The 24,344-nt window shown below is 42.2% G+C and overlaps 1 protein-coding gene across 1 annotated transcript in view; it reads left to right on the top strand.

The window, feature by feature from the left end:
• Positions 1-24,344, top strand: part of DSCAM (DS cell adhesion molecule) — a 675,165-nt gene that overhangs the window by 5,863 nt on the left and 644,958 nt on the right. The window contains exon 3 of the mRNA XM_027586581.2: positions 18,085-18,231. Coding sequence (XP_027442382.1) covers positions 18,085-18,231 — 147 coding nt within the window. The remainder of the gene's footprint in view (positions 1-18,084; positions 18,232-24,344) is intronic.

The raw sequence follows: 24,344 nt of genomic DNA, 5'->3' as shown, positions 1-24,344 counted from the left end.
CTTAGGTTGCTTCCATATCTTCGCTATTGTAAATAACACTGCAAGTAACATAGGGATGCATATATCTCTTTGAATTGGAGTTTTTGTTTCAGATAAATACCCAGAAGTAGAACTACTGGACTGTATGGTAGTTCTATTTAAATTTTTTGAGAAACCTCCATACTGTTTTCCATAGTGGCTGCACCACTTTACATTCCCACTAACAGTACATGAGGGTTCCCTATTCTCTACATTCTTGCCAACACTTGTTATTTTTTGTCTTTTTGATAATAACAAATCTGAGCAATGTGAGGTGATACCTCATTTCCCTGATGATTAATGATATTGAACATCCTTGCGTGTACATGTTGGTCATCTGCGTGTCTTTGGAAAAAAGTCTGTTCCAGTCCTTTGCCCAATCTTTAGTCAGATTAAATTTTTGTGTTTGTTGTTGTTGTTTTAAGTTGTGTGAGTTCTTTATATATTTTGGGTATTAACCCTTATCAGATGTTTGGTTTGCAAATATCTTTTCCCATTCAATGGGTTGCCTTTTCATTTTGTTAATGGTTTCTTTGACTGTGAAAAAGCTTTTTAGTTCACTGGAGTCCCATTTGTTTGTTTTAGCTTTTTTCTTCCTTGTATGAGGAGACTGGTCCAAAAAAAATATTGCTAAGACAAATGTCAGAGAGCTTACTACCTATGTTTTTCTTCTAGGAGTCTATGTTTTCTTCTAGGAGTTTTATGGTTTCAGGTCTTACATTCTAGTTTTTAATCCATTTTGAGTTGATTTTAGTGTGTTGATAGTGTAAGAAAGTGGTCCAGTTTCAGTCTTTTGCATGTGGCTCTCCAGTTTTCCCAGCACCATTTACTGAAAAGACTGCCTTTTTCCCATTGTATATTCTTGCCTCCTTTGTCATAGATTAATTGACCACATATGCATGGGTTTATTTCTGGTCTCTCTATTCTATTCCATTGATCTATGTGTCTGTTTTTGTGTCAGTACCATAGCTTTGTAGTATAGTTTGAAATCAGGGAGCATGATACCTCTGGCTTTGTTCTTTCTCAAGATTGCTTTAGCTATTCATGGTCTTTTGTGGTTCCATAAAATTTTAGGATTCTGTGAAAAATGCCATTAGTTCTGTGAAAAATGCCATTGGTATTTTGATTGGGTTCACATCAGATCTATAGATTGCTTTAAACCATAACTTTTTGGTACTTACAATCTTTCAAAAGACAATTGACTGTTTAAACAAAAATAATAATAATGACTTGTGGGATTTGTAACATATATATGAGTAAAATGTATGACAATAATAACATTTAGGCCTGGAGTAGAGATGGGGAAGTATAGTATTGTAAGTTTTCTTTCTTATATGTGAGGTTGTGTAATATCACCTGAATATAGATTATGATAAGTTACAGATGTATGTTATAAAATGTAAAGCAATCACTATAGCAAAACAGAGAGTTATGGCTAATAAGCTTCATAATAAAGGAGAAAAAATTGAATCATTAAAAAAAATTCTCAATTCTAAACAAGGAATAAAAAATAGGAAAAAGGAAACAAAGAACAGATGGTAAAAATAGAAATAAAAAAACCAAGATGATGGCTTTAAACCTAACCATCCCAATATGCACATTAAATATAAATGCTCCAATTATCTGATTTAAAAGGCAGAAATTGCTAGATTAGTTTCAAATACTGCTTAAGAGAAATGTACTTTAAATATAAAGATACAGATATATTAAAGGTAACAGGATGGGAAAATATGTACTACGCTCATTAACTCAAATAAATTTAATCAAAAACATAAAAAAATTGGAGTAAATACATTAACATCAAAATATATTTCAGAGCAAAGACTATTACCAGGGCTAAAGTTCATTTCATAATACAAAGGAGTCATTTAATTGAGAAGATATGACTGTTCTAAATATTTATGCCCCCTACAACAGCACTTCAAAATACATAAAGTAAAAACTGAAAGAAGTTTGAGGAGAAACAAATCAAAATTTATCATTGGAGATTTCAATACCCCTCTTTCATTAATTAGCAGTAGGCAGAATTAGCAAGGATAAAGAATATTTGAACACTATTAAATATTTGACAATATTAACATTTAAATAGAGAACAATGAATCCAACAATAGCACAATACACATTATTTTCAAGGTCACACAGAAATTTACCAATATAAACCACATTATGGGGAATGAAGAAAGTCTCAGATGAGTTTTTAAAAAATAAAATTAAATAAAATATGTGCTTTGACTGCAGTAGAATTAAGATAGTAATCACTAACTCCAGGAAATCTCCAAATATTAGGATACTAAATAACTACTCTAAATAGTCTGTGCAAAAGAAAAAGCAGAAGGAAAATTAAAGGTATTTTGAATGGAATGAAAATGAAAGCACCATATCTAAGAAAGAATTTGGGGGATGCCACTAAACCAGTGCTTGGGGGACAGTTATAGTTTTAAAAACCCCGATTAGAAATAAAAATGGTCTCAAATATTGGTATTAGCTTCCATCTTAAAACTAGAAAAGAACGAATTAAAACCAATATAGGCAGAAAGGAAAGAATAAAAATCAGAGTGAAAATCAATAAATTATAAAACATAGAAAATCTATGAAGCCAAAACTTAGTTCTTTGGGAAAAAATCAATAAAATTGAGAAACTTCTGGCCAAACTGAAAAGGAAAATAAGAAAGAAGACAAATTACCAATGTCAAGAATGAGGAAGGTTATATCAGTATATATTCTACAGATATTAAAATTATAATAAACTTAAGGACAAGTGTTTGTCAATAAGTTCAACAACTTAGATGAAATGAGAAACTCCTTAAAAGACATAAAATACCAAAACTTTTTCAAGAAGAAATAAACTGAAGAGCCCTATATCTTTTAAAGAATTTGAATTTGTGATAAAAAGTTTTCTACAATGAAATTCCAGGCTCAAATGGATTTATTATTGAATTCCACCAAACAAAAGGAAGAAATAATAAAAATTCTACACAAACTTTTCCAGGAAACTGACAAGGAGAAATACTTCCCAAATCATTTTATGAGATTAGCACTACCTTGCTACTAAAACAAGATAAAGACATTACAAGAAGAAAAGAAAAACATAAAAAACCAATGATGTATTGTATGGTGACTAACATAACATAATAAAATAAAATTTTAAAAAAGGAAAAGAAAAACAAGTATCTCTCATGAGTATATAGATGTAAAAATTCTAAAAACAAAATTTTAGCAAACTGAATTCAACACAAAGAAAAAGGATAATACATCATGACTATGTCGGCCTTATCTCCAGAATGTAAGATTAGTTTCACATTTGAAAAGTAATCCAGGTAGTTCACCATATTAACATTTTAAAAATAAAAACCATGTGATCATTTCAATCGATGCAGAAAAGCATTGACAAAATACAACAGTCACTTATGATAAAAATTCCCAGAAAACTAGGAATAGAAGTGAACTTCCTCATGTTAATAAAAAGCACCTATAGAAATCCTACTGTAGCTAACATCTTAATGGCCAAAGATTGCTTTTCCTCTAAAGATGAAGAATTAAAGGATGTATGTTGTGTGCTTTCACCACTTCTTTTCAGTATTGTACTGGAGGTGGTAGCCAGGGCAATAAGGCAAGAACAATAAGTAAAAGGCTGGTAAGCACATGAAAAGGTGTTTAACATCAGCAACCTTCGAGGAAATGCAGATTAAAACTACAGTGAGATAGATATCTCTACAAATCTCAAAGTAAACACAATGGCCAGACCAAGTGTAAGTGAGAAGATGCATCAGCTGGGACTCTGATGCACTTCTGGTGGTAATGTAAGATGGTACAGCTCCTTTGGAAAATAGTTTGGCAATTTCCTTAAAAGAAGAACATATACCTGCCATATATTCCAGCCATTCTATTCTTAGGTATTTAACCGAAGCATACGTCCATATAAAGACTTTTACATGGATGTTCATAGCAGCTTTATTTGTAATAGCCAAAAATGGGTCAAAGCCATCAACAGACAAATGAGTAAACAAATTGTGATTTACCCATAAAATTGGATGAAGAAGAATGGACTACAGAGTCCCCCCCCTCCTTATCCACTGGGGATTTGTTCCAAGGTACCCAGTGGATGCCTGGAACCATGATAGTAACAAAGTCTATAGGTACTGTGTGTTTTCCTATAGATACATTCCTAGGATAAAGTTTAGTATATAAATTAGGCACAGTAAGACATTAACAACAATCATAAAATTAAAACAATGTGCTGTAATAAAAGTTATGTGAATGTGGTCTCTCTCTCAAAATATCTTATTTTGCTGTGGCTTATTGCCTTCTCGTGACGATGTGAGATTATAAAATGCCTCTGTGATGAGATGAAGTGAGATGAATGATATGCACGTTGTGATGTGGCCTGAGGCCACTATTGACCTTCTGATGATATGTCAGAAGGAGGGCCGTGTGCTGCCAGATCATGGTTGACCATGGGTAACTGAAACCACAAAAAGGAAAACCACAGATATGGAGGGAGTCCTGTATTGATAAACACAGTAGCAGGGAGGAATCTCAAAATAACTATACTAAGTGAAATAAGCCAGATAAAAATGTATGTACTGTATGATTCCATTTATATAAGACTCTAAAACGTGTAATTAATCTATAATTATGGAAAGCACATCAGTGTTTGCCTGTGAAAGGGGGTGGGAAGGATGGTTCACAGAGGACAAGTTAACTTTTCAGGTGATGAGTCTGTTCATTGTCTTGATTGTGGTGGTGACCTCATGGGTGTCTACCTATGTCAAAACTTATCAGTAAATGTGTTGTTTTAGTGTATGCCAATTGTATCTTGATAAAGTTGTTCTGAGAAAAAACAAGTAGTAATATTTGGCTGACCTTGATGTTCAGAGAGTACCAGTAGCTATTGGAAGCTGCATGTCTCTGTGCTGTGCTGCCCAGCCCACAGTAAGCCCCTTAGCTGTCTCTTGCATCAACATCACACAAAATAGTCTGGAACCTCTGCTCATAGGTGATTGTACTGAGAGAGAGCAGCTAACTAGATTGTTCTATCCATTTCTCTGCTTTCTGATTTTGAAATGGAAATCTTGACAGAGTATCTGTCTTTCCTCAGGATGCTTGGGAACTGGGGGTTGAACATCTTCCATCCTCCATGTGGACCAGAAAAATAGAGGAAGCCTGTCTGTGGAAAAAGAGAAGGGCGAAGCCAGGATCAAAGAGAAAGAGGTGTGGGGCCCTTCCCAGGCCCCAGTTGCAGGTTCCAAAGCAACTGTGTCTTCAAAGAAGTCTCCTCCTTCAGCTTCTGGTAGCTCAGATCAGCAACTCTTGCCAGCAATCAGACTCAGTGAAAAAGTGGTTATGTGCTGGACCTTGTGCCAAGCACTTTGAGGCATTCTCTATTTTAATCTGCACAACCATCCGAGGTTGAACTTACTTCCATTTTCAGACAAGGAAAAGGGAATTTTTGTGAGCCTGTCGTTGCCTGTTCATAGGAGTTTGTGGTTGGAAGCCGGTTTACCTAAAAGGTGCTGGTCCAGTGCCTCACAGTCTCTGTAGTATTCCCTGTGCGTGTCACCTTTGCTCTTCTCCCTCTTTCCTCTCCACCTCAAGGTCCTCCTGTCCTTTGGTGCCAGCTCAAGCGCCTCCTTCCCCACCAGCTACTCACAGGCTCCCCAGTTCCATCCTTCTCTCTCACCCGTGCCCATCAGTCTTTGATTGTTTTCTTCTAGTTGTTCTGCCCCCTGAATTTTCTTTCTTCAGCTGATCATTCCATAAGTGTTAGGATCCCCATAGTCCCTTAGACGGTGCTTGACATGAAGGTGTGTTCAAGATGTAGTTGATTATTTGAGGCACATCGCAATTTATTAAGTAATCAACTACAAAATGTAATAGAATAAAACGCAATTTCTATGAAACTAATGTGCCTCCAGGTCACATTGTGCCTCAGATGACCATTTCCTAAACAGGAAAGACAGGCATCAACCCTCCTCCCAGCCCTAAGTCCTCTGGTGTTCCAGAGAAATCCAACACATGAGCGTTTGTTTATGTTTTATCACTTTGGATGTAGGCATCGAAGGGGTAGGAACAATCCAAGTCCAACCCATCAGGAGAGGAGGGCCACCCAGACCCGCCTCCCCTGAAGTGTTCAATCCTTCAAACTTTCTTCTGACTTACCTCCACCCCATTATCCCCCATTGTCTGATTGCTGCATGGGACCGACATCCCGGGCTAGGAACAGTCCCACAGGGCCCAGTGCTGAGAAGGTCCCAGAGTTATGGCTTAATGCTCTCCTGTTGCCCCCTTGAAACATTAATGCTTTTCTCTTTCCACTTGTGTTTCATAAGTAAAATGATGGGACAACGGAACATGCTCTGGGAGCTCAGTGCCTCAGCTCTTGCAGTGTCCTGCCTCATGCCACCTCCCCCAGATGGATTCTCAGCGACCCTCTCTCCAGTCTCTGGGTGCCCAGAGCCCCACTTAGGCTCCACCTCCCTAACCCCACTATGACCACTGCTGGCCCTCTGATGCTGAGTGCTCTGGCCCTGCCTGGCCTCTCCTCTCTGCCCCTGTCCAGGAACCACTGCCACCCTCCATGCTGGCTGGGGCAGGAGTGTGGGTAGGAGTTGTGCATATGCTCTGAAGTGGGGCACGGTGGAAGCCACCCCTTCCCCAACTTATCATGGAGGCTGTAATCCCTTAGAGGTCACCTGTCCACCGTGGGAGGGGTAACGGGGAAGGGAGATTGTCTTCCCCATCCCCAGCTGGGGCACGGTGCATCAGCCCAGACACTGGCAGGAGAGAGCCCTGTGGCTGGTGGGCTGCGTGTGCCCAGCGGAGTGGGATCCAGAGCTCCTCTGATGGTGTGCACCTGCTCAGTGACTGTCCTGCATCCCAGTGAGTGTGACATTGGGCAGCAAATAAAAAACACTATGACGGGTTGGGAGAAAGACCACAGAAGAAGGAAAAAGTTTTATATTTCTAGTATCTTCGTGGCCCTTTTCCCCTCTTTTGTAAACAAGGGGTCCTGGATTTTTAATTTGCTCTGGGACCCACGAGTTATGTGCTTGGCCTGACTTGGTTAAATTCATTTTCATAGTAGAATATGAAATGAGACTATTCCTTGTTTACTAATATTTCTGTTTTAAGGCGTCTTTGCATTTGAAAGGATGAAGTCTAACAGAGAGGGGTGGGTTCTCCAAATGCACATCAGCCCTGTGATCCCTGCTCACTCAAAGTGCCTGAATTTGCCCCAAAGCCACATCACTGTGGATTCTCTCTTCTCATCCCCTTACCACATTAGATCTTATGGAAAGACTTCAAAGCTTGTAAATTTGACTAAGGAGGGCTAAGAGGACCATCATGGACACAGTTGGCAGCCCTTGAGTCAGATCCCTTGGCTCTGTGTGCTGGTTGCTGAGAGCTCACACAGAGAGCCTTCAGAGGATGGTTGGTGTCCTGGAGTCGCTTCATATGCACCGAGTGGGGAGTGCTTGGGAATGCCGGGCCCTGGGACCGACCCTGAGCCAGCGCCAGACTGCTCTAAGGATAAAGTTCCAGCTCCAGGCATGGAGTGAGAGGAGCTCTAAGTGTAATTCACATTCACAACTCCCCTAGGTATCAGACGGAGGCTGGGACTGCCCTGAAATCACACCCTGGCTTAGCTGCCGGCCCTGCCCTGTCCTGCATCCCCAGCCTCTCTCTCACTGGTCCTCCTGGGATCATGTCTACAGTCAGTCACTTTCCCCCAGCTCCTCAGCTCCAGCTTGCTTCTGCGGAGAGCCCAGCTTAGGACACAAGGTGCAAGGCTTAGGTCATCCTATCCTGTAATACAAATGTCAATCATGTTTAAAATAACATTTAGTTTTTGCCCAGATCTTAGGTTTGTAGCCTAGTCTCTGTTCCCCTAAGTAGTGGTAGTAAGGACTAGATGTAACCAAGTACCGTGGGGAGGCTTACTGTGATCCTGGGATACTTGTATTGTGCTGTGAGAGGTATATTCTGATAGATAGCAGTGTTGGCTTCTTAAGTTGTGGGGACCTCAGGAAGAAACATTTTCATTAATAAGGTGGAGATCTGTAATGAAAACCCAAGTTGTTTTTTAAAACAATAGATAATGATTATACTCTACAATAGGGTTAGAAATACTTGTAACAGGGAAGCTCTGCGATTTTTATTTGTTCTTTCTCCAAGCATTTATTGCGCACCTACTGTATGCCAAGCATTGTTAGAAGTTCTACAGTAATTTTTTTAAAGGCTTCCTGTGTGGTCTCTCTTTGTGGGAAGAAGAATCTAGTGAGGGAGTGGAGCGTTTCCTTCCATGCCCCATTCTTTCTGCGCTGAGTGGGGTGCAGTGCACCCAGGTTGTATTCCGGCTTCAAGAAGATCTGGGCTCTTTGGGGCTGACATGAGGGATAGAGGGTGCAGGTGAGACCAGTGGGCAGTTGAAGGGGAGAGGGTGCCCCATGGTATGTGTGGGAGGCCTGGACTGAGGAGTTCTGAGGGTGCAGGACTTTGGATGCAAACAGGGCAAGTCCCTACGTGGTCCCTCTCTGTGGCTCTGGTGACCAGCATTTAGTGCATGACTGCATGCCCGCTGGGAAGGCGCTTCCTCTGTCTCTCTATGGGCCTCTCCTCTTGCCCCTGCTCCTCCCTGGTTGGGACAGAGAAGTAGGCTCCCTGGCCTTAATTTCCATGAAAATTTCCTCCACCTGAGCCATTTGTGTGAAGCGGAGTGCACTGGAAGTTTGAGGAGATGAAGTGATTTTAGAGTTCACAGCCAGCATCATGCAAACACACAGACTTACATGGGATTCCTGCACCTGCTCCGGTGATCCTCTCGCTGTGCTAATGGACTCTTCGGCCCTCAGCCATGTTTTCCAGTCCCTTCCTCTTCTCTTCTCGACCCCTTCCTCTCCTCTGTCTTCTTCCCTCCACCACACCCCAATCCTCATTTATTAATGAGTTTGGTTACTTTACTTCTTTGTCGCCTCTTTCCGACCTATGACTGTGGACCTCCGCTCTCCCCAAAGTGTTACTGATCGAGGTATTTTCCTGTACAAAGTCAGTTCCTGCCCCTGTGTATAATGATGATGTTTCTGAGGCCAGGCTCTTGAGCACCCTGAGCGATTGCCCTGGGGACTTTTTGGCAAGCAGTGCTTGGCACATCGCATCAGACTGCTATAGAGTGCACAGATGGGGGTCTCAGAAGAATCCCAAACTTCTGAAAATCTCTCTGGTTTGAGACAGGAATGAAAAAAAATTCTCCAAGTTGGGAAAATATTAAACACTAATGTTAAAAGCGGGGTTTGGGGAGCAATCCTCTGAATAAGGGCATGCTTTAATACTAAAACAGCATATCACAGAACTAGTGCCAATCTTAAAAATGCTTCTTCTAGAACATTCACCTCTGCCAATTAAGAGATTACCCTTTAGAAACTCATTCCTATTTTCATTGGTATGCTAATTTCTTTAAAAAGTAATTCCACGGCCAGTTTTCTTGACACATACTTGTCCAGTAAATGACTAAAACATGAAGAAAGCTCAATGGATGATGAGAGAAGTTGTCTCTGTGGCTATCTTAGAAAACCAGAGACTTTAAAACTCAGACTGAGAATCTTCCTGTCCCAACCCCCTCATTTTAAGTTTGAGGAAAATAAAGCTCGGGAGAAGTGAGGCTTGCACCCATATTTAATGAACTGGGGTGAGGCATGGCTTGGATTAGAGCCCTGATTTCTCCTTATCCTGGAGACAAAGGTCTTCCTCATGTTGGGTGATGGTGTGGATCCAGTTCTGGCTGCTGGTATGCATAACCTTACCCAACCTGCTCATGGCAGGCACCATCTTGAGTGCTGTACCTACATTAACTGACTGAGTCATTGCATTCCCCCAGTGGTAGATTTATCATCAAAATCCCTGTTGTCTAGATGGCAAGGGCACTCACTCACTGTGGGAGTGGATGGACTTCCCTATGAACCCAGGCAGGTGGGCTTGCAGGGTGGGCCCTGAACCCCACTGCCACCCTGCATCTAACCCAGACGTCTAGCTCATGGATGTTCTCTCGGAGAGTTTTAGGGCTACTCCTATTGTTGGAGATGCTGAGGCAGGCTCCCTAAGCAGCATCCTTCCCTAAGCCAAGGGAAGTGGAGTAGTTGTTTCTAAGACTGTTTTGCAACTGTCAAAAAAAAAAAAATCACTTATGCAGAGTTACTTTGTCACCTAGTTTTTAAGAATTCCCAGGAGAGGTTGCCTTTCTTGATTTTTTTAAACTCTTTTTCTTTATAGTCAGAAAATTCTTCCTTTGTCTTCAGGGGACAGGGAGGGCAGTGCCCTATAATCATAACTTCTTTAAGAAGCTACTTTACACTTCCAGGTGCAGGGAGGGGGCAGAATGAGCTGGTTTTAGAACTGCTCTTGCCCTTTAGAAAACAGTGGGTTGCTGGGGACGGAGCAAGATGGCGGAGGAGCAGGAGACCTGGATTTCGTCTGGTCTCAGGAATTCAGCTGAATAGGGATCAAACCATTCTGAACACCTACGAACTCAACAGGAGATTGAAGAGAAGAATAGCAACAACTCTCTGAACAGAAAAGCGACCACTTTCTGGAAGGTAGGACGTGCGGAGAAGTGAATCCGAGGCGATATTCGGAGGATAGACGGCGGGGGAGGGGGCCTCCGTCGGCCGCTTCTGGCAAGTGCTAGAGCCGCGGAGCACAAAATCGGACCTTCTAGAAGTCGGCTCCGCTGAGGGACGTCGCTGCAGTGGCTAAGCGGGGGGTGGAACCCTCGCGGGACAGTGTGGTCTCAGGACCCTCGGGGTCACAGGAAGACCGGGGGTGCCTGAGTGCAGCAGAGCTCCCAGGTATCGGAGCGGGGAGGCCGGCTGCAGAGACAGAGCTGAGGAGCAGGCTCTCAGCTCGGGGTGGCCATAAACCGTGATCCGCGGCCCAGTCGGGCCACTGCTCCTCCAGCAGGGACCCAACAAGCGGCAGAGCCGGGGAGACTCCCCTTCCTCCCCCGGGAGGAGCGGCGCGGGAGCGCATGGCAGGGATCTGCTGGGTTTGGAGACTCCACACGGGGTCGGGTGCCAGAGATAGAAACGCTCGGTCACAGGCCGGGTGAGCGCGGAGTGCGGCCGGAGACCGGGGACACGGGAGTGACTGCTTTTCTCTGGGGGCGCACTGAGGAGCGGGGCCCCGAGTTCTCAGCTCCTCCGGGTGGAGATTGGGAGGCCACCATTTTCACCCTGGTCCTCCAAGGCTGTACCGAGAGCTTGCAGGGAACAAAAGCTCCCGAGAGCAAACCCGAGCAGCTTGCTTAGCCCGGACCGACAAGGGCGGGGCAATTCCGCCTCCGGCAAAGACATTTGGGAACCACGGCAACAGGCCCTTCCCCCAGAAGATCAGCAGGAACAGCCAGCAAGCCAAGACCAAGTTTACCGATCAAGGAGAACGGGAGAACTCCAGCGCTAGGGGAATACTGCACATAGATTCATGGCTTCTTTACCAAGATTCTTTAGTCTTTCAAAGTTATTTTTTTTAACTGTCTTTTCTTCCTTTCTTTTTTTTTTTTGAATTTTTCTTTTCCCTTTTTCAACCAACATCTTATCAATCCCTTTTTTAAAAAAATATTTTTTATTTTTCATTTTTAGAGCTGTATTCTATCGCTTCATAGTAGTTACCCTTATTTTTGGTATATGTATATAAGTTGTTCTCTCCTTAAAATGTTGAGATACAGTTTCATCTAACAGATCAAAATATACCCTAAATCTCTAGTTTATGGCTTTGTTCTAGTCTCCTGCCTGATCACATTCTCTCCCTTTTTTTTCTTTTTTCTTTTTGTGAGTTCCCTGTACCTTTATTTTTTTTAAATAATTTTTTATTGTTATGTTAATCACCATACAGTACATCATTAGTTTTTGATGTAGTGTCCCATGATTCATTGTTGTGCATAACACCCAGTGCTCCACGCAGAATGTGCCCTCTTTAATACCCATCACCAGGCTAACCCATCCCCCCACCCCCCTCCCCTCTAGAACCCTCAGTTTGTTTTTCAGAGTCCATCGTCTCTCATGGTTCATCTCTCCCTCCGACTTACTCCCCTTCATTCTTCCCCTCCTGCTATCTTCTTCTTTTTTTTCTTAACATATATTGCATTATTTGTTTCAGAAGTACAGATCCGTGATTCATCAGTCTTGTACAATTCACAGTGCTCACCATAGCACATTTTCTTTTTTTTTTAAATCCTCTTCTTTCTTTTTTCAACCAACTTCTTATCAATTCCTTTTATAAAATCTTTTATAATTTTCATCTTTACAGTCATATTCCATCTCTTCATCGTATTAACCCTTATATTTGTACATATATAAGTTTTTCTTTCTTTAAAATTTTGGGAGGCACTTTCTTCTAACAGACCAAAATACGCCCAAAATCTAGTGTGTGGCACTGATCTATGCACCAGCCTGATCATATTTGATCATATTCTGTTTTTTTGTGTTTGTTTTTATCTTTTTCTTTCTCTCTTTTTTTTTTTTTCTTTCCCTTTCTTTTCCCCCGGTTTCAGGTCTTTTCTGATTTGTTTAGTGTATATTTTCTGGGGACGTTGTTACCCTGTTAGCAGTTTGTTCTCTCATTCATCCATTCTCCTCTGGACAAAAATGACAAGACGGAAAAAAATCACCTCAACAAAAAGAACAGGAGGCAGTACTGACTGCCAGGGACCTAATCAATATGGATATTAGTACGATGTAACTAGAGTTCAGAATGATGATTTTAAAGATACCAGCTGGGCTTTAAAAAAACATGGAAGTTATTAGAGAATCCCTTTCTGGAGAAGTAACAGAACTAAAATCTAACCAAGTCAAAATCAAAAAGGCTATTAATGAGGTGCAATGAAAAATGGAGGCTAGGGTAAATGAGGCAGAAGAGAGAACTAGTGACATAGAAGACCAAATGATGGAAAATAAGCTGGGAAAAAGAGAGATAAACAACTACTGGATCACGAGGGCAGAATTTGAGAGATAAGTGATACCATAAGACAAAACAACATTAGAATAATTGGGATCCCAGAAGAAAAAGAAAGAGAGGGACAGAAGGTATATTGGAGGAAATTATAGCAGAGAACTTCCCTAATTTGGGGAAGGAAACAGGCATCAAATTCCAGGAGGCACAGAGAACCCCTTTCAAAATCAATAAAAATAGGTCAACACCCCGACATCTAAGAGTAAAACTTATGAGTCTCAGAGACAAAGAGGAAATCCTGAAAGCAGCTCAGGAGAAGAGATCTGTAACCTACAATGGTAGAAACATTAGATTGGCCACAGACCTATCCACAGAGACCTGGCAGGCCAGAAAGGGCTGGCATGATATATTCAGAGCACTAAATGAGAAAAATATGCAGCCAAGAATACTATATCCAGCTAGGCTGTCATTGAAAATAGAAGGAGAGATAAATGGGTTCCAGGACACACAAAAACTAAAGGAATTTGCAAACACAAAACCAGCCCTACAAGAAATATTGAAAGGGGTCCTCTAAGCAAAGAGAGAGCCTAAAAGCAACATAGACCGGAAAGGAACACACACAATATACAGTAACAATCACCTTACAGGCAATACAATGGCACTAAATTCCTATCTTTCAGTAGCTACCCTGAATGTAAATGGGCTCAATGCCCCAATCAAAAGACACAGACTATCAGATTGGATAAAAAGACAAGAACCATTGATATGCTGTCTGTAAGAGACTCATTTTAGACCCAAAGACACCCCCAGATTGAAAGTGAGGGGGTGGAAAACCATTTACCATGCTAATGGACACCAAAAGAAAGCTGGGGTGGCAATCCTTATATCAGACAAATTAGGTTTTAAACCAAAGACTGTAATAAGAGATGAGGAAGGACAGTATATCCTACTGAAAGGGTCTATCCAACAAGAAGATCTAAATATTGTAAATATCTATGCCCCTAACATGGGAGCAGCCAATTATATAAGGCAGTTAATAAGAAAAGCAAAGAAACACATTGACAACAATACAATAATAGTGGGGGACTTTAACACCGCCCTGACTGAAATGGACAGATCATCTAAGCAAAAGATCAACAAGGAAATAAAGACCTTAAATGACACACTGGACCAAATGGACTTCACAGATATATTCAGAACATTCCATCCCAAAGCAACAGAATACACATTCTTCTCTAGTGCCCATGGAACATCCTCCAGAATAGATCACATCCTAGGTCACAAATCAGGTCTCAACCGGTACCAAAAGATTGGGATCATTCCCTGCAAATTTTCAGACCACAGTGCTTTGAAACTAGACCTCAGTCACAAGAGGAAAGTCGGAAAAAACTCAAATACATGGAGGCTAAAGAGCTTCCTACTAAGGAATGAATGGGTCAGCCAGGAAAGTAAAAAGAAGAATTAAAAAAATTCATGGAAACAAATGAAAATGAAAACACAACTGTTCAAAATCTTTGGGATGCAGCAAAGGTAGCCCTAAGAGGAAAGTATGTAGCAATACAAGCCTTTCTCAAGAAACAAGAAAGGTCTCAAATACACAACCTAACCCTACACCTAAAGGAGCTGGAGAAAGGACAGCAAATAAAGCCTAAACCCAGCAGGAGAAGAGAAATCATAAAGATCAGAGCAGAAATCAATGAAATAGAAACCAAAACAACAGTAGAACAGATCAACAAAACGAGGAGCTGGTTCTTTGAAAGAATTAACAAGATTGATAAACCCCTGGCCAGACTTATCAAAAAGAAAAGAGAAATGACTCAAATCAACAAAATCGTGGATGAAAGAGGAGAGATCACAACCAACATCAAAGAAATACAAACAATTCTAAGAACATATTATGAGCAACTCTATGCCAGCAAATTAGATAATCTAGAAGAAATGGATGCATTTCTAGAGATGTATCAACTACCAAAATGGAACCAGGAAGAAATAGAAAACCTGAACAGACTTATAAATACTAAGGAAATTGAAGCACTCATCAAAAATCTCCCAAACAAACAAGAGCCCAGGGCCAGATGGCTTCCCAGGGGAATTCTACCAAACATTTCAAGAAAAATTAATACCTATTCTTCTGAAACTGTTCCAAAAAATAGAAATGGAAGGAAAACTTCCAAACTCGTTTTATGAGGCCACCATTACCTTGATCCCAAAGCAGACAAAGACCCCATCAAAAAGGAGAATTACAAACCAATATTCTTGATGAACATGGATGCAAAAATTCTCACCCAAATTCTAGCCAATAGGATCCAAGAGTACATTAAAAGGATTATTCACCACAACCAAGTGGGATTTATCCCTGAGCTGCAAGGTTGGTTCAACATCTGCAAATCAATCAATGGGATACAGTACATTCATAAAAGAAAGAATAAGAACCTTCTGATCCTCTCAATGGATGCAGAAAAAGCATTTGACAAAGTACAGCATCCTTTCTTGATCAAAACTCTTCAGAGTATAGGGATAGAGGGTACATACCTCAATATCATAAAAGCCATCTATGAAAAACCCACAGCAAATATCATTCTCAGTGGGGGAAAACCGAGAGCTTTCCCCCTAAGGTCAGGAACGCGGCAGGGATGTCCACTCTCACCATTGCTATTCAACATAGTATTAGAAGTCCTAGCCACAGCAATCAGACAACAAAAAGAAATCAAAGGCATCCAAATCGGCAAAGAAGTGAAACTCTCTCTCTTTGCAGATGATATGATACTTTATGTGGAAAACCCAAAAGACTCCACCCTAAACTGCTAGAACTCATACAGGAATTCAGTAAAGTGGAAGGATATAAAAATCAATGCACAGAATCAGTGGTATTCCTATACACCAACAACAAGACAGAAGAAAGAGAAATTAAGGATTCAATACCGTTTACAATTGCACCCAAAACCGTAAGGTACCTAGGAATAAATCTAACCAAAGAGGCAAAGGATTTGTACTCAGAAAACTATAAAATATTCATGAAAGAAATTGAGGAAGACACAAAGAAATGGAAAAACATTCCATGCTCATGAATTGGAAGAACAAATATTGTGAAGATGTCAATGGTACCTAGAGCAATCTACACATTCAATGCAATCTCGATCAAAATAGCATGCACTTTTTACAAAGAAATGGAACAAATAATCCTAAAATTTGTATGGAACCAGAAAAGACCTTGAATAGCCAGAGGAATGTTGAAAAAGAAAAGCAAAGCTGGCGGCATCACAATTCCAGACTTCCAGCTCTATTACAAAGCTGTCATCATCAAGACAGTATGGTACTGGCACAAAAACAGACACATACATCAATGGAACAGAATAGAGAGCCCAGAAATGGACCCTCAACTCTAGGGTCAACTCATCTTCGACAAAGCAGGAAAGAATGTCCAGTGGAAAAACGACAGGCTCTTCAACAAATGGTGTTGGGAAAATTGGACAGCCACATGCAGAAGAATGAAACTGGACCATTTCTTTACACCACACACAAAAATAGACTCCAAATGGTTGAAAGACCTAAATGTGAGACAGGAGTCCATCAAAATCCTAAAGGAGAACACAGGCAGCAACCTCTTTGACCTCAGCCACAGCAACTTCTTCCTAGAAACATCGCCAAAGGCAAGGAAGCAAGAGCAAAAATGAACTATTTGCACTTCATCAAGATAAAAAGCTTTTGCACAGCAAAAGAAACAGTCAACAAAACCAAAGACAACCAACAGGATGGGAGAAGATATTTGCAAATGACATATCAGATAAAGGGCTAGTATCCAAAATTTATAAGAACTTCTTAAACTCAACACCCAAAGAGCAAATGATCCAATCAAGAAATGGGCAGAAGGCATGAACAGACCTTTTTCCAAAGAAGACATCCAAATGGCCAACATACACATGAAAAAGTTCTCAATATCGCTCGGCATCAGGGAAATCCAAATCAAAACCTCAGTGAGATATCCCCTCACACCAGTCGGAATTGCTAAAATTAACAAGTCAGGAAACGACAGATGTTGGCGGGGATGTGGAGAAAGGGGAACCCTCCTACACTGTTGGTGGGAATGCAAGCTGGTGCGGCCCCTATGGAAAACAGTATGGAGGTTCTTCAAAAAGTTGAAAGTAGAGCTAACATACGATCCAGCAATTACACTACTGGGTATTTACCCCAAAGATACAAATGTAGGGATCCGAAGGGGTACGTGCACCCCGATGTTTATAGCAGCAATGTCCACAGTAGCTGAACTGTGGGAAGAGCCAAGACGTCCACTGACAGATGAATGGATAAAGAAGATGTGGTATATACACACAATGGAATATTATGCAGCCATCAAAAAGAATGAGATCTTGCCATTTGCAACGACGTGGATGGAACTGGAGGGTGTTATGCTGAGTGAAGTAAGTCAATCAGAGAAAGACATGTATCCTATGACCTCACTGATAGGAGGAATTCTTAATCTCAGGAAACAAACTGAGGGTTGCTGGAGTGGTGGGGGGTGGGAGGGAGGGGGTGGCTGGGTGATAGACATTGGGGAGGGTGTGTGCTATGGTGAGAGCTGTGAATTGTGCAAGACTGTTGAATCACAGACCTGTACCTCTGAAACAAATAATACATTATATGTTAAGAAAAAGAAGGAAGAAGAAGAAGAAGAAGAAGATAGCAGGAGGGGAAGAATGAAGGGGGGAAATCGGAGGGGGAGACGAACCATGAGAGATGATGGACTCTGAAAAACAAACTGAGGGTTCTAGAGGGGAGGGGGGTGGGAAGATGGGTTAGCCTGGTGATGGGTATTAAAGAGGGCACATTCTGCGTGGAGCACTGGGTGTTATGCACAAACAATGAATCATGGAACACTACATCAAAAACTAATGATGTAATGTATGGTGATTAACATAACATAATTAAAGAAAACTGTGGTTTGTTTGTGAAGGGGATGAAAGTTTTTAAGACATGAACTGCAGGTTTCTTCACTTTTTTTTTCCCCCAATGACTGTATTTGGTACAGTTACTCTATGTAAGCTACAGTGCATATATTTATTTATGACGTTCTCCCAGAATGAGCTCCTGCTGAGGTATCTTACGAAGGGTTCTCTCCTTGCCTTCCAGTTTTACGGGAGCCCTATACAGTCCGTGTGGAGGACCAGAAAACCATGAGAGGCAATGTTGCGGTCTTCAAGTGCATTATCCCCTCCTCGGTGGAGGCGTACGTCACCGTCGTCTCCTGGGAGAAAGATACCGTGTCACTCATCTCAGGTAGGTGGGGCACGTCCGGGGCGCAGGACGTGGGGCTCACCTTCAGGCTGTTCCAGGTATTGAATTGGGTCGCTGGATCTGTGTTCATCCTAATAAGAATTAGCATATGTATTGTTGACGCTCTTTGAGGATTGTGTGACTTCAGTGCTTTATATTGCTTTTGTGGCTCGATTCAGATATTCTTCAGTGAATTGGCTGATGGACAGAAGTAAGTTACTGTACATATAGCTATCATGTTACTTCTCAGAGGCAATTTTGGCTTGTTTCTGCTCCTGAAAATAGGGCAGTAGGGTTTTTGCACCTGTGAGAGACCTCAGTGATAACACTTACAACTGATAGCCTGAAACTATAATCTGGGAAACAGAAGCTCTGGTTTTCACTGTGACCATTTCAAATGTCTTAAGAACTATGTGATGTCTCTGACCTCTTTCTTGAAGATTCTATTCAGAATATGTATTCATTACTGATATATATATATATATATATATATATATATATATATATAATAAAGGTTTATTTTCAGAACCTGGAAATGACGCAACTGAAATTTTGCTTCTAAGATCTTATGGTTCTTTTCTTGTGGTGTTTAAGTAGATTTCTTGCCCCCTTGCTGTTTACCTGGAAAGGGTCCAGTGCTCCTGCTTTGCTCATCTTTGGATAGTGAGTGACCCTGGGCTGCTTTCAGAGAACAGTGGTGATGAGCATCCAATGTGCTATAACACGTTATAAATGCCTGCTTTTCTTTACATGTCTGTGTGGATGTGTGTACAAGTGTGCACACACACATGCTTTCATATAACTCTTGAATACCCCCCAAATTTTGCTCATTTATAGACCTAAGAAATTGGAACTAAACTCTCACGGTGACATAGCATTTCTGTTTTTCAGCTTATTGATTTTCTAGACAGTGTAGGTTGCCAGTGTAGTTAACCATTAAAACAGTCATTAAACCATTAGAAAAAATTAAATCTTTGTTCTTTAAAGTACATCCAATAAACTAGCATGTAACAGACATTATCAGGTTTTCTTAACGCTGTCCAGAGTCCCTCGAACTTCACTGAACAATAAGTGCCTTGCTGTTATGTTGATTAATCATCATAATTTAACTTAAAGTATGGAAAAAATACTAAGCTTAATTCCTGAAATATGATTGCAAATAATCGTAATAGACTCACCTGTACACTTGTATTTGTTGTGGTTTTTAAAATATTTATTTATTTTTAGTAATCTCTAAACCCAGTGTGGGGTTTGAACTCATGACAAAGCGTCACATGCTCTCCCGACTGAGCCAGCTGGATACCCCTACTTGTTGTCTTTAATTAATGGGTTTAAGGGCTTCTGTTTTGAGGTCATTTTAGTTTCTTAATGGCGGATGGAGAGATCCGATGACAAGTCCCTCTGGCTGAGCCCAGGGCCAGAGTGGAAGGGTATTCACATGCACGTAGTGAGGGCTTGTGGGTGCACCGAGGGGAGGATGGACGGGATTTGCAATCTCCCACACTCGGGGGACTGGGCTGATGGAGGCTCAGCCATCATAGAACAGCCATCAGACAGCCCCCGGGGTTCGCTGTGAAGAGGGAGAGAACAGTGGAGGATTGCAAACTGTCTCCGTGTACTTTTACTTGAGGAGACATATTCATTTCTGTTAATATTTAATTGGCCAAAGCAGGTCACATGGTGTATCTTACTTCAGTTAGGTGTGCCCGGAAGGAGAGAACCACTGGAGATCTGGGTGAGAAATAGAAATATCTACCGAAGGTTTTATATACCTATCGATATAGATATCTATGTGTATAGATATGTTTTATATGTTCACAAGATAAGTTATATTTAAAAAATATACTGTGTGCATTCTTATGTTTCCTAGGCATCTTTAGTTAGTGGTATCCCCATGAAGGTTTCATCTTGTTGCAATCGATGTGAATAGAATTTTTTTTTTTCAAACATGAACCTAATAAAATAAAATAAATGGAATTTTATATCTGGTGAGCAGAAAGGGTGCTGATATGCAAACACAGAGCTGGGGTCTTGCTGATGGGTTCTGACGACGCCCACATCTCTTCAATCATGCATGGGAGCTTTACCCTTTGGCAGAAATTTAAAAACAATGTGTGCCAGGGATAAGTACTTGGCTTTTCTTTTTTGCCCAAAAGTATTGAGAAAACCAATGTAGTATAGGCTTTGATCTCATTAAGGGATACTTCAGTAGCAGGTTTTTGTTTGTAAGTAAGCCATCTAACCAAACACAAGGCATTCTCAAGATGCTCCACATGGCTCACATGGTGTGTGTGTGCGTGTGTGTGTATGTGTATACAGACAGAGAGAGACGGAGAGAGAGAGACAGAGAGACTGAGACACACCCAGAAAGACAGTGAGTCAGAGCTGTTTGCATTCTCAGGGAGTCTGACATGAGAACAGCACCCCGTTGCAGTGTTATGATCTGTAAACAGGAAGTCTGGGAATTATCCTTGTAATGCAACTTGCAGTGGCTTGCTGTTGGACCCTGTTTCCAACACCCGAGCTCCACCCATTGGGGCTGCCAAAAATGCCCAGAGAAGGAGGTCATGAAGCCACTGGAGGTGACAAAATGGTTAAAAACATTGGGGGATCTTAATTAATAAGCCAGTTCCTTATGGTTTTGGTGGAGAAGGATTACATTTCTCGCTGGCGGCCAGGGCCCTGAGTGAGGTGGGGCACAGGGGAGTACACGTAGGAGGTCAGGAGGTTCAGAGAATGAGCCTGGGGCCTCCATCCTGTAGGCAGCAGGGGGACATCTGGATTGTATGCATAGCAGATTGTCTGCAAAAGGTTAATTTGTCTGTGATTTGTAAATAAATGGATAGCCCCGGTGCCTCGGTGCCTCCTTGCTAAACTGATTTAGCTTGGTGGTTAGCAGGGGCCGTCACCCCGTGTCAGTCTTTCTGGGATTCCAAGACAGCCCAGCCGTCAGTGAATCCGGCTGGGAACGCTCCCAGGAAACATGCCTGCTCTGCACACATCACTTCCTTCGATGGAGGAGGGCAGTGAACCAAATCCTCCATGAAAACGAGGCTGTGTGAGTCTCCACCGCAGTGGATAGAGGGGGAAGAGAAGACCGGGTTTGGGGCTGATCCAAGAAAGCTGGAGCTCCCACAGGCCACCCAGGGCCTTGGCCACTGTCCCTGCATACATGGGGCTCATGGCAGGAGGTCGCCTGCACAGGGAGAGGCCTGTTCCCTGGGGCTCCGCTCTTGTCCACCCCCTCAGCCTCTTGGGTCCAGAGCTCCCTGGGGGAAGGCCAAAGAGGCAAGGCCTGCTTCTGGTTGGTGAGCATCCAGCTTCTGCAGACCTTCTAGGCCAGGGTTCTTTGGAAACCTAGGCTAAGGTGAGTGGATATCTGTCGCCTAGGAAAAAATGTAAATATTGGTGAATTCCTATAAAAAGAAAGGAATGGCTTCTATGGGCATGTCCTACTAATTTTTGCCCTTTACTTTGGTTGAGCAAATCGATGACTGGGCTATGTTCTTGCAGGGGTGAGAAGCACCAGTCATGTCTGTCTGGGTTTCATTGTGAGCTGTATGGATTCATTAGCTGTTCCAACAGTTGTGTTCATTAGCTTATTACACATGAGGTCAGGCATTGATTTCTTTCCAGGGGAGGTTTAAGTTGGCCTGACTCTAGACTCAGGAATCAAGCTGTGCCTCTCTTATCAGATGAGGTCATTAGATCACCAAATTAAGAGGATAAATGGGTTCATTTATTTTAAATGATCTTTGGAAAGAATCCTCCGATGGTCTTGTTATGGACTGAATGTCCATGTCCTCTTAAAATTCATATGTTGAGGTCCCAACTCCCAATGTGATGGTATTCGGAGGTAGAGCCTTTGGAAGAATTAGGGCTTGAGGAGGTCATGAGGGTGGGACACTCCATGATGGGATTAGTGTCCTTAAAATGAGAGATACCAGGGCCTGCCTTCTCCACTGTATGAGCACAGTGAATCTCAGAAGAGGGCTCTTACACAACCCGACTGTTGAGGCAGCCTGTTCTTGGACTACCAGCCTCCAGAATTGTGAAAAATAAATGCCTCTTGTTGAAGCCACCCAGCCTGTGGTATTGTATTTTTTATATATATAGCAGCCAGAGCTGAAAAAACAGGCTGAGAAGTAGCCATCCCATAATTCCCCCAGGGGAAGGAGAGGCACGTGATGTCTGATGCTACTGTGTGCTCTGCTTTGCCATCTCCCTGGGCTCTTCACCTGACCACAGGATGGCGTGTGGTCCACCTTCACTCTCATACTCTGGCCGATGGGTGATAGGCACTGGGGAATGTGTGGAGGGAATGCATCTCAGGGACAGGTGCACATTGTGCATCTACTGTCCTCCACGATCTACTGCCTTCTACCTAAGAGAAAGGAGCCAGGAAAAGCAAGAGCGATGATGTCCATACTCATTTTCCAACAACCTTATCACTTCTCTTCCTCTGATCACAAATGAGAGCCTTTTAAATATTAGAATATTAGTGTAGCCCAGTAAAAGTGTAGTAGTTTGGATAGTGATATGCCTTGGGAGGTATTGCTGATGTGGAGATACAGAAGACCCCATCCTGGCAAAGAACAATATTGACAGCTTTATATTTGGGTTTCACTCAGTGGCCCGTTGTGAGTTTCTTCCTGATTAGGGAGGCTGGCAATGAGAGAGCGCAGCATTCTGTGTCTGTTTCCTCTGATAAAATTCTGAGAATCTCACCGGGGGTTTAGCTACATTAACATCAAAGACACAGCCCAAGGGTAACTGGATTTGGAAAATGGAAACTGAACATTTTACTATTCCCAGAGAATCGGCCTCCCTCTTTAGCACTGGCCCAATTTTCTGTTACGATATTTCCCATCTGAACACCTCTATTAGTGATGACTCAAGGAGAATGTTATCTCTTAGGATCAATGAGTTCAAGTCAACAGATGATTATCTCTTTCCTGTATTTTGGGTAAAAGTGAACATTTTCTGCCCACATTAAATATCAAAGGACATTAGCCCAGCACTTCACATGAAACACTCCACTCGTGGTGGTTTATGGATGCAGTATTTGGGTCTGGTCACCATAGATAAGGCGGGATCTGGGCTTGAAGAAGCCCCCTGTGGAGATGGCTTCTGCTCTCAGGGAGCTGAGCGGGGAGATTACCGTGCTGTGTGTGGTGTGAGCATGGGGACAGGCAGAGGGGCGACCACCACAGGAGCACACACCTGCAGTGTGTGGGAGGGACACAAGTGCGAGAGACAGAAGCTTTCCCAGAAGTGGGGGCCGGTTAAGAGAACGTTGGTTTGCATTTTAGGCTGGGGAAAACCATTACATCGTAGATACAGTCACTCCGGGTAGGCAAGGTTCTCACGTTTCAGCAAACTTAAACTAAGAGCAGGTTTGATGTCCTCTGTTGTCTTTTGGAGTGGGGGGCACAGCTTCTGAGAGTAAGGAGGGCTGTATGTGGCCCGTTGTCACCGTTCATGAGCCCCGCCACTCTAAGAGAGTGCACGTTCTTGCCTCCTAAGGCACTCGTATTTTCATTTTACTCCTGGTCACTGAGCATTTTCAAGGTGACCTGCGACAAAGCTGCTCAGGTTGCCGTGGTGGTGATAAGACCCAATTCTGCCCTCAAGGTGCTTGTGAGTAAAGGGAATGCGATCAACATCAAAATGACTTAGGGGACAGGCCTATTGTCACCTGAAGGCCTGGTCTTTGATTTTAAAAAGTCCAGGGATGTGATGAGCACTGGGTGTTCTAGGCAAGGGATGAATTACTGAACTCTATATCTGAAACTAATGATGAACTGTATGTTGGCTAAATGAATTTAAATCAAAAAATAAATAAAAGTACCAGGGAGTTGCAGGAAGAAAAAAGCATTGCTTTCACATTCACTGAAAAAGAAATTTGTAGGTCCAAATGGAAACTGTTAAAGGAGCATTTTCCTTTCCTCCCTCCCTCCCTTCCTTCTTTCCTTCCTTCCTTCCTTCCTCCCTGCCTCCCCATCTATCTTGATTTCCAGCAAGTAGGAGGCTCATTACAAACACTCGAAATCAGCACAGGACGGATGTAGCAGACTGGAATTAGAAAGGTGGAGAGATGTAGTATTTTCACTGTG

This window comes from Zalophus californianus, chromosome 1 (genome assembly GCF_009762305.2).
Source record: "Zalophus californianus isolate mZalCal1 chromosome 1, mZalCal1.pri.v2, whole genome shotgun sequence".
Taxonomy (NCBI): domain Eukaryota; kingdom Metazoa; phylum Chordata; class Mammalia; order Carnivora; family Otariidae; genus Zalophus; species Zalophus californianus.
The sequence above is the reverse complement of the archived record's forward strand: the minus strand, read 5'-3'. Positions and strand labels throughout refer to the sequence as shown.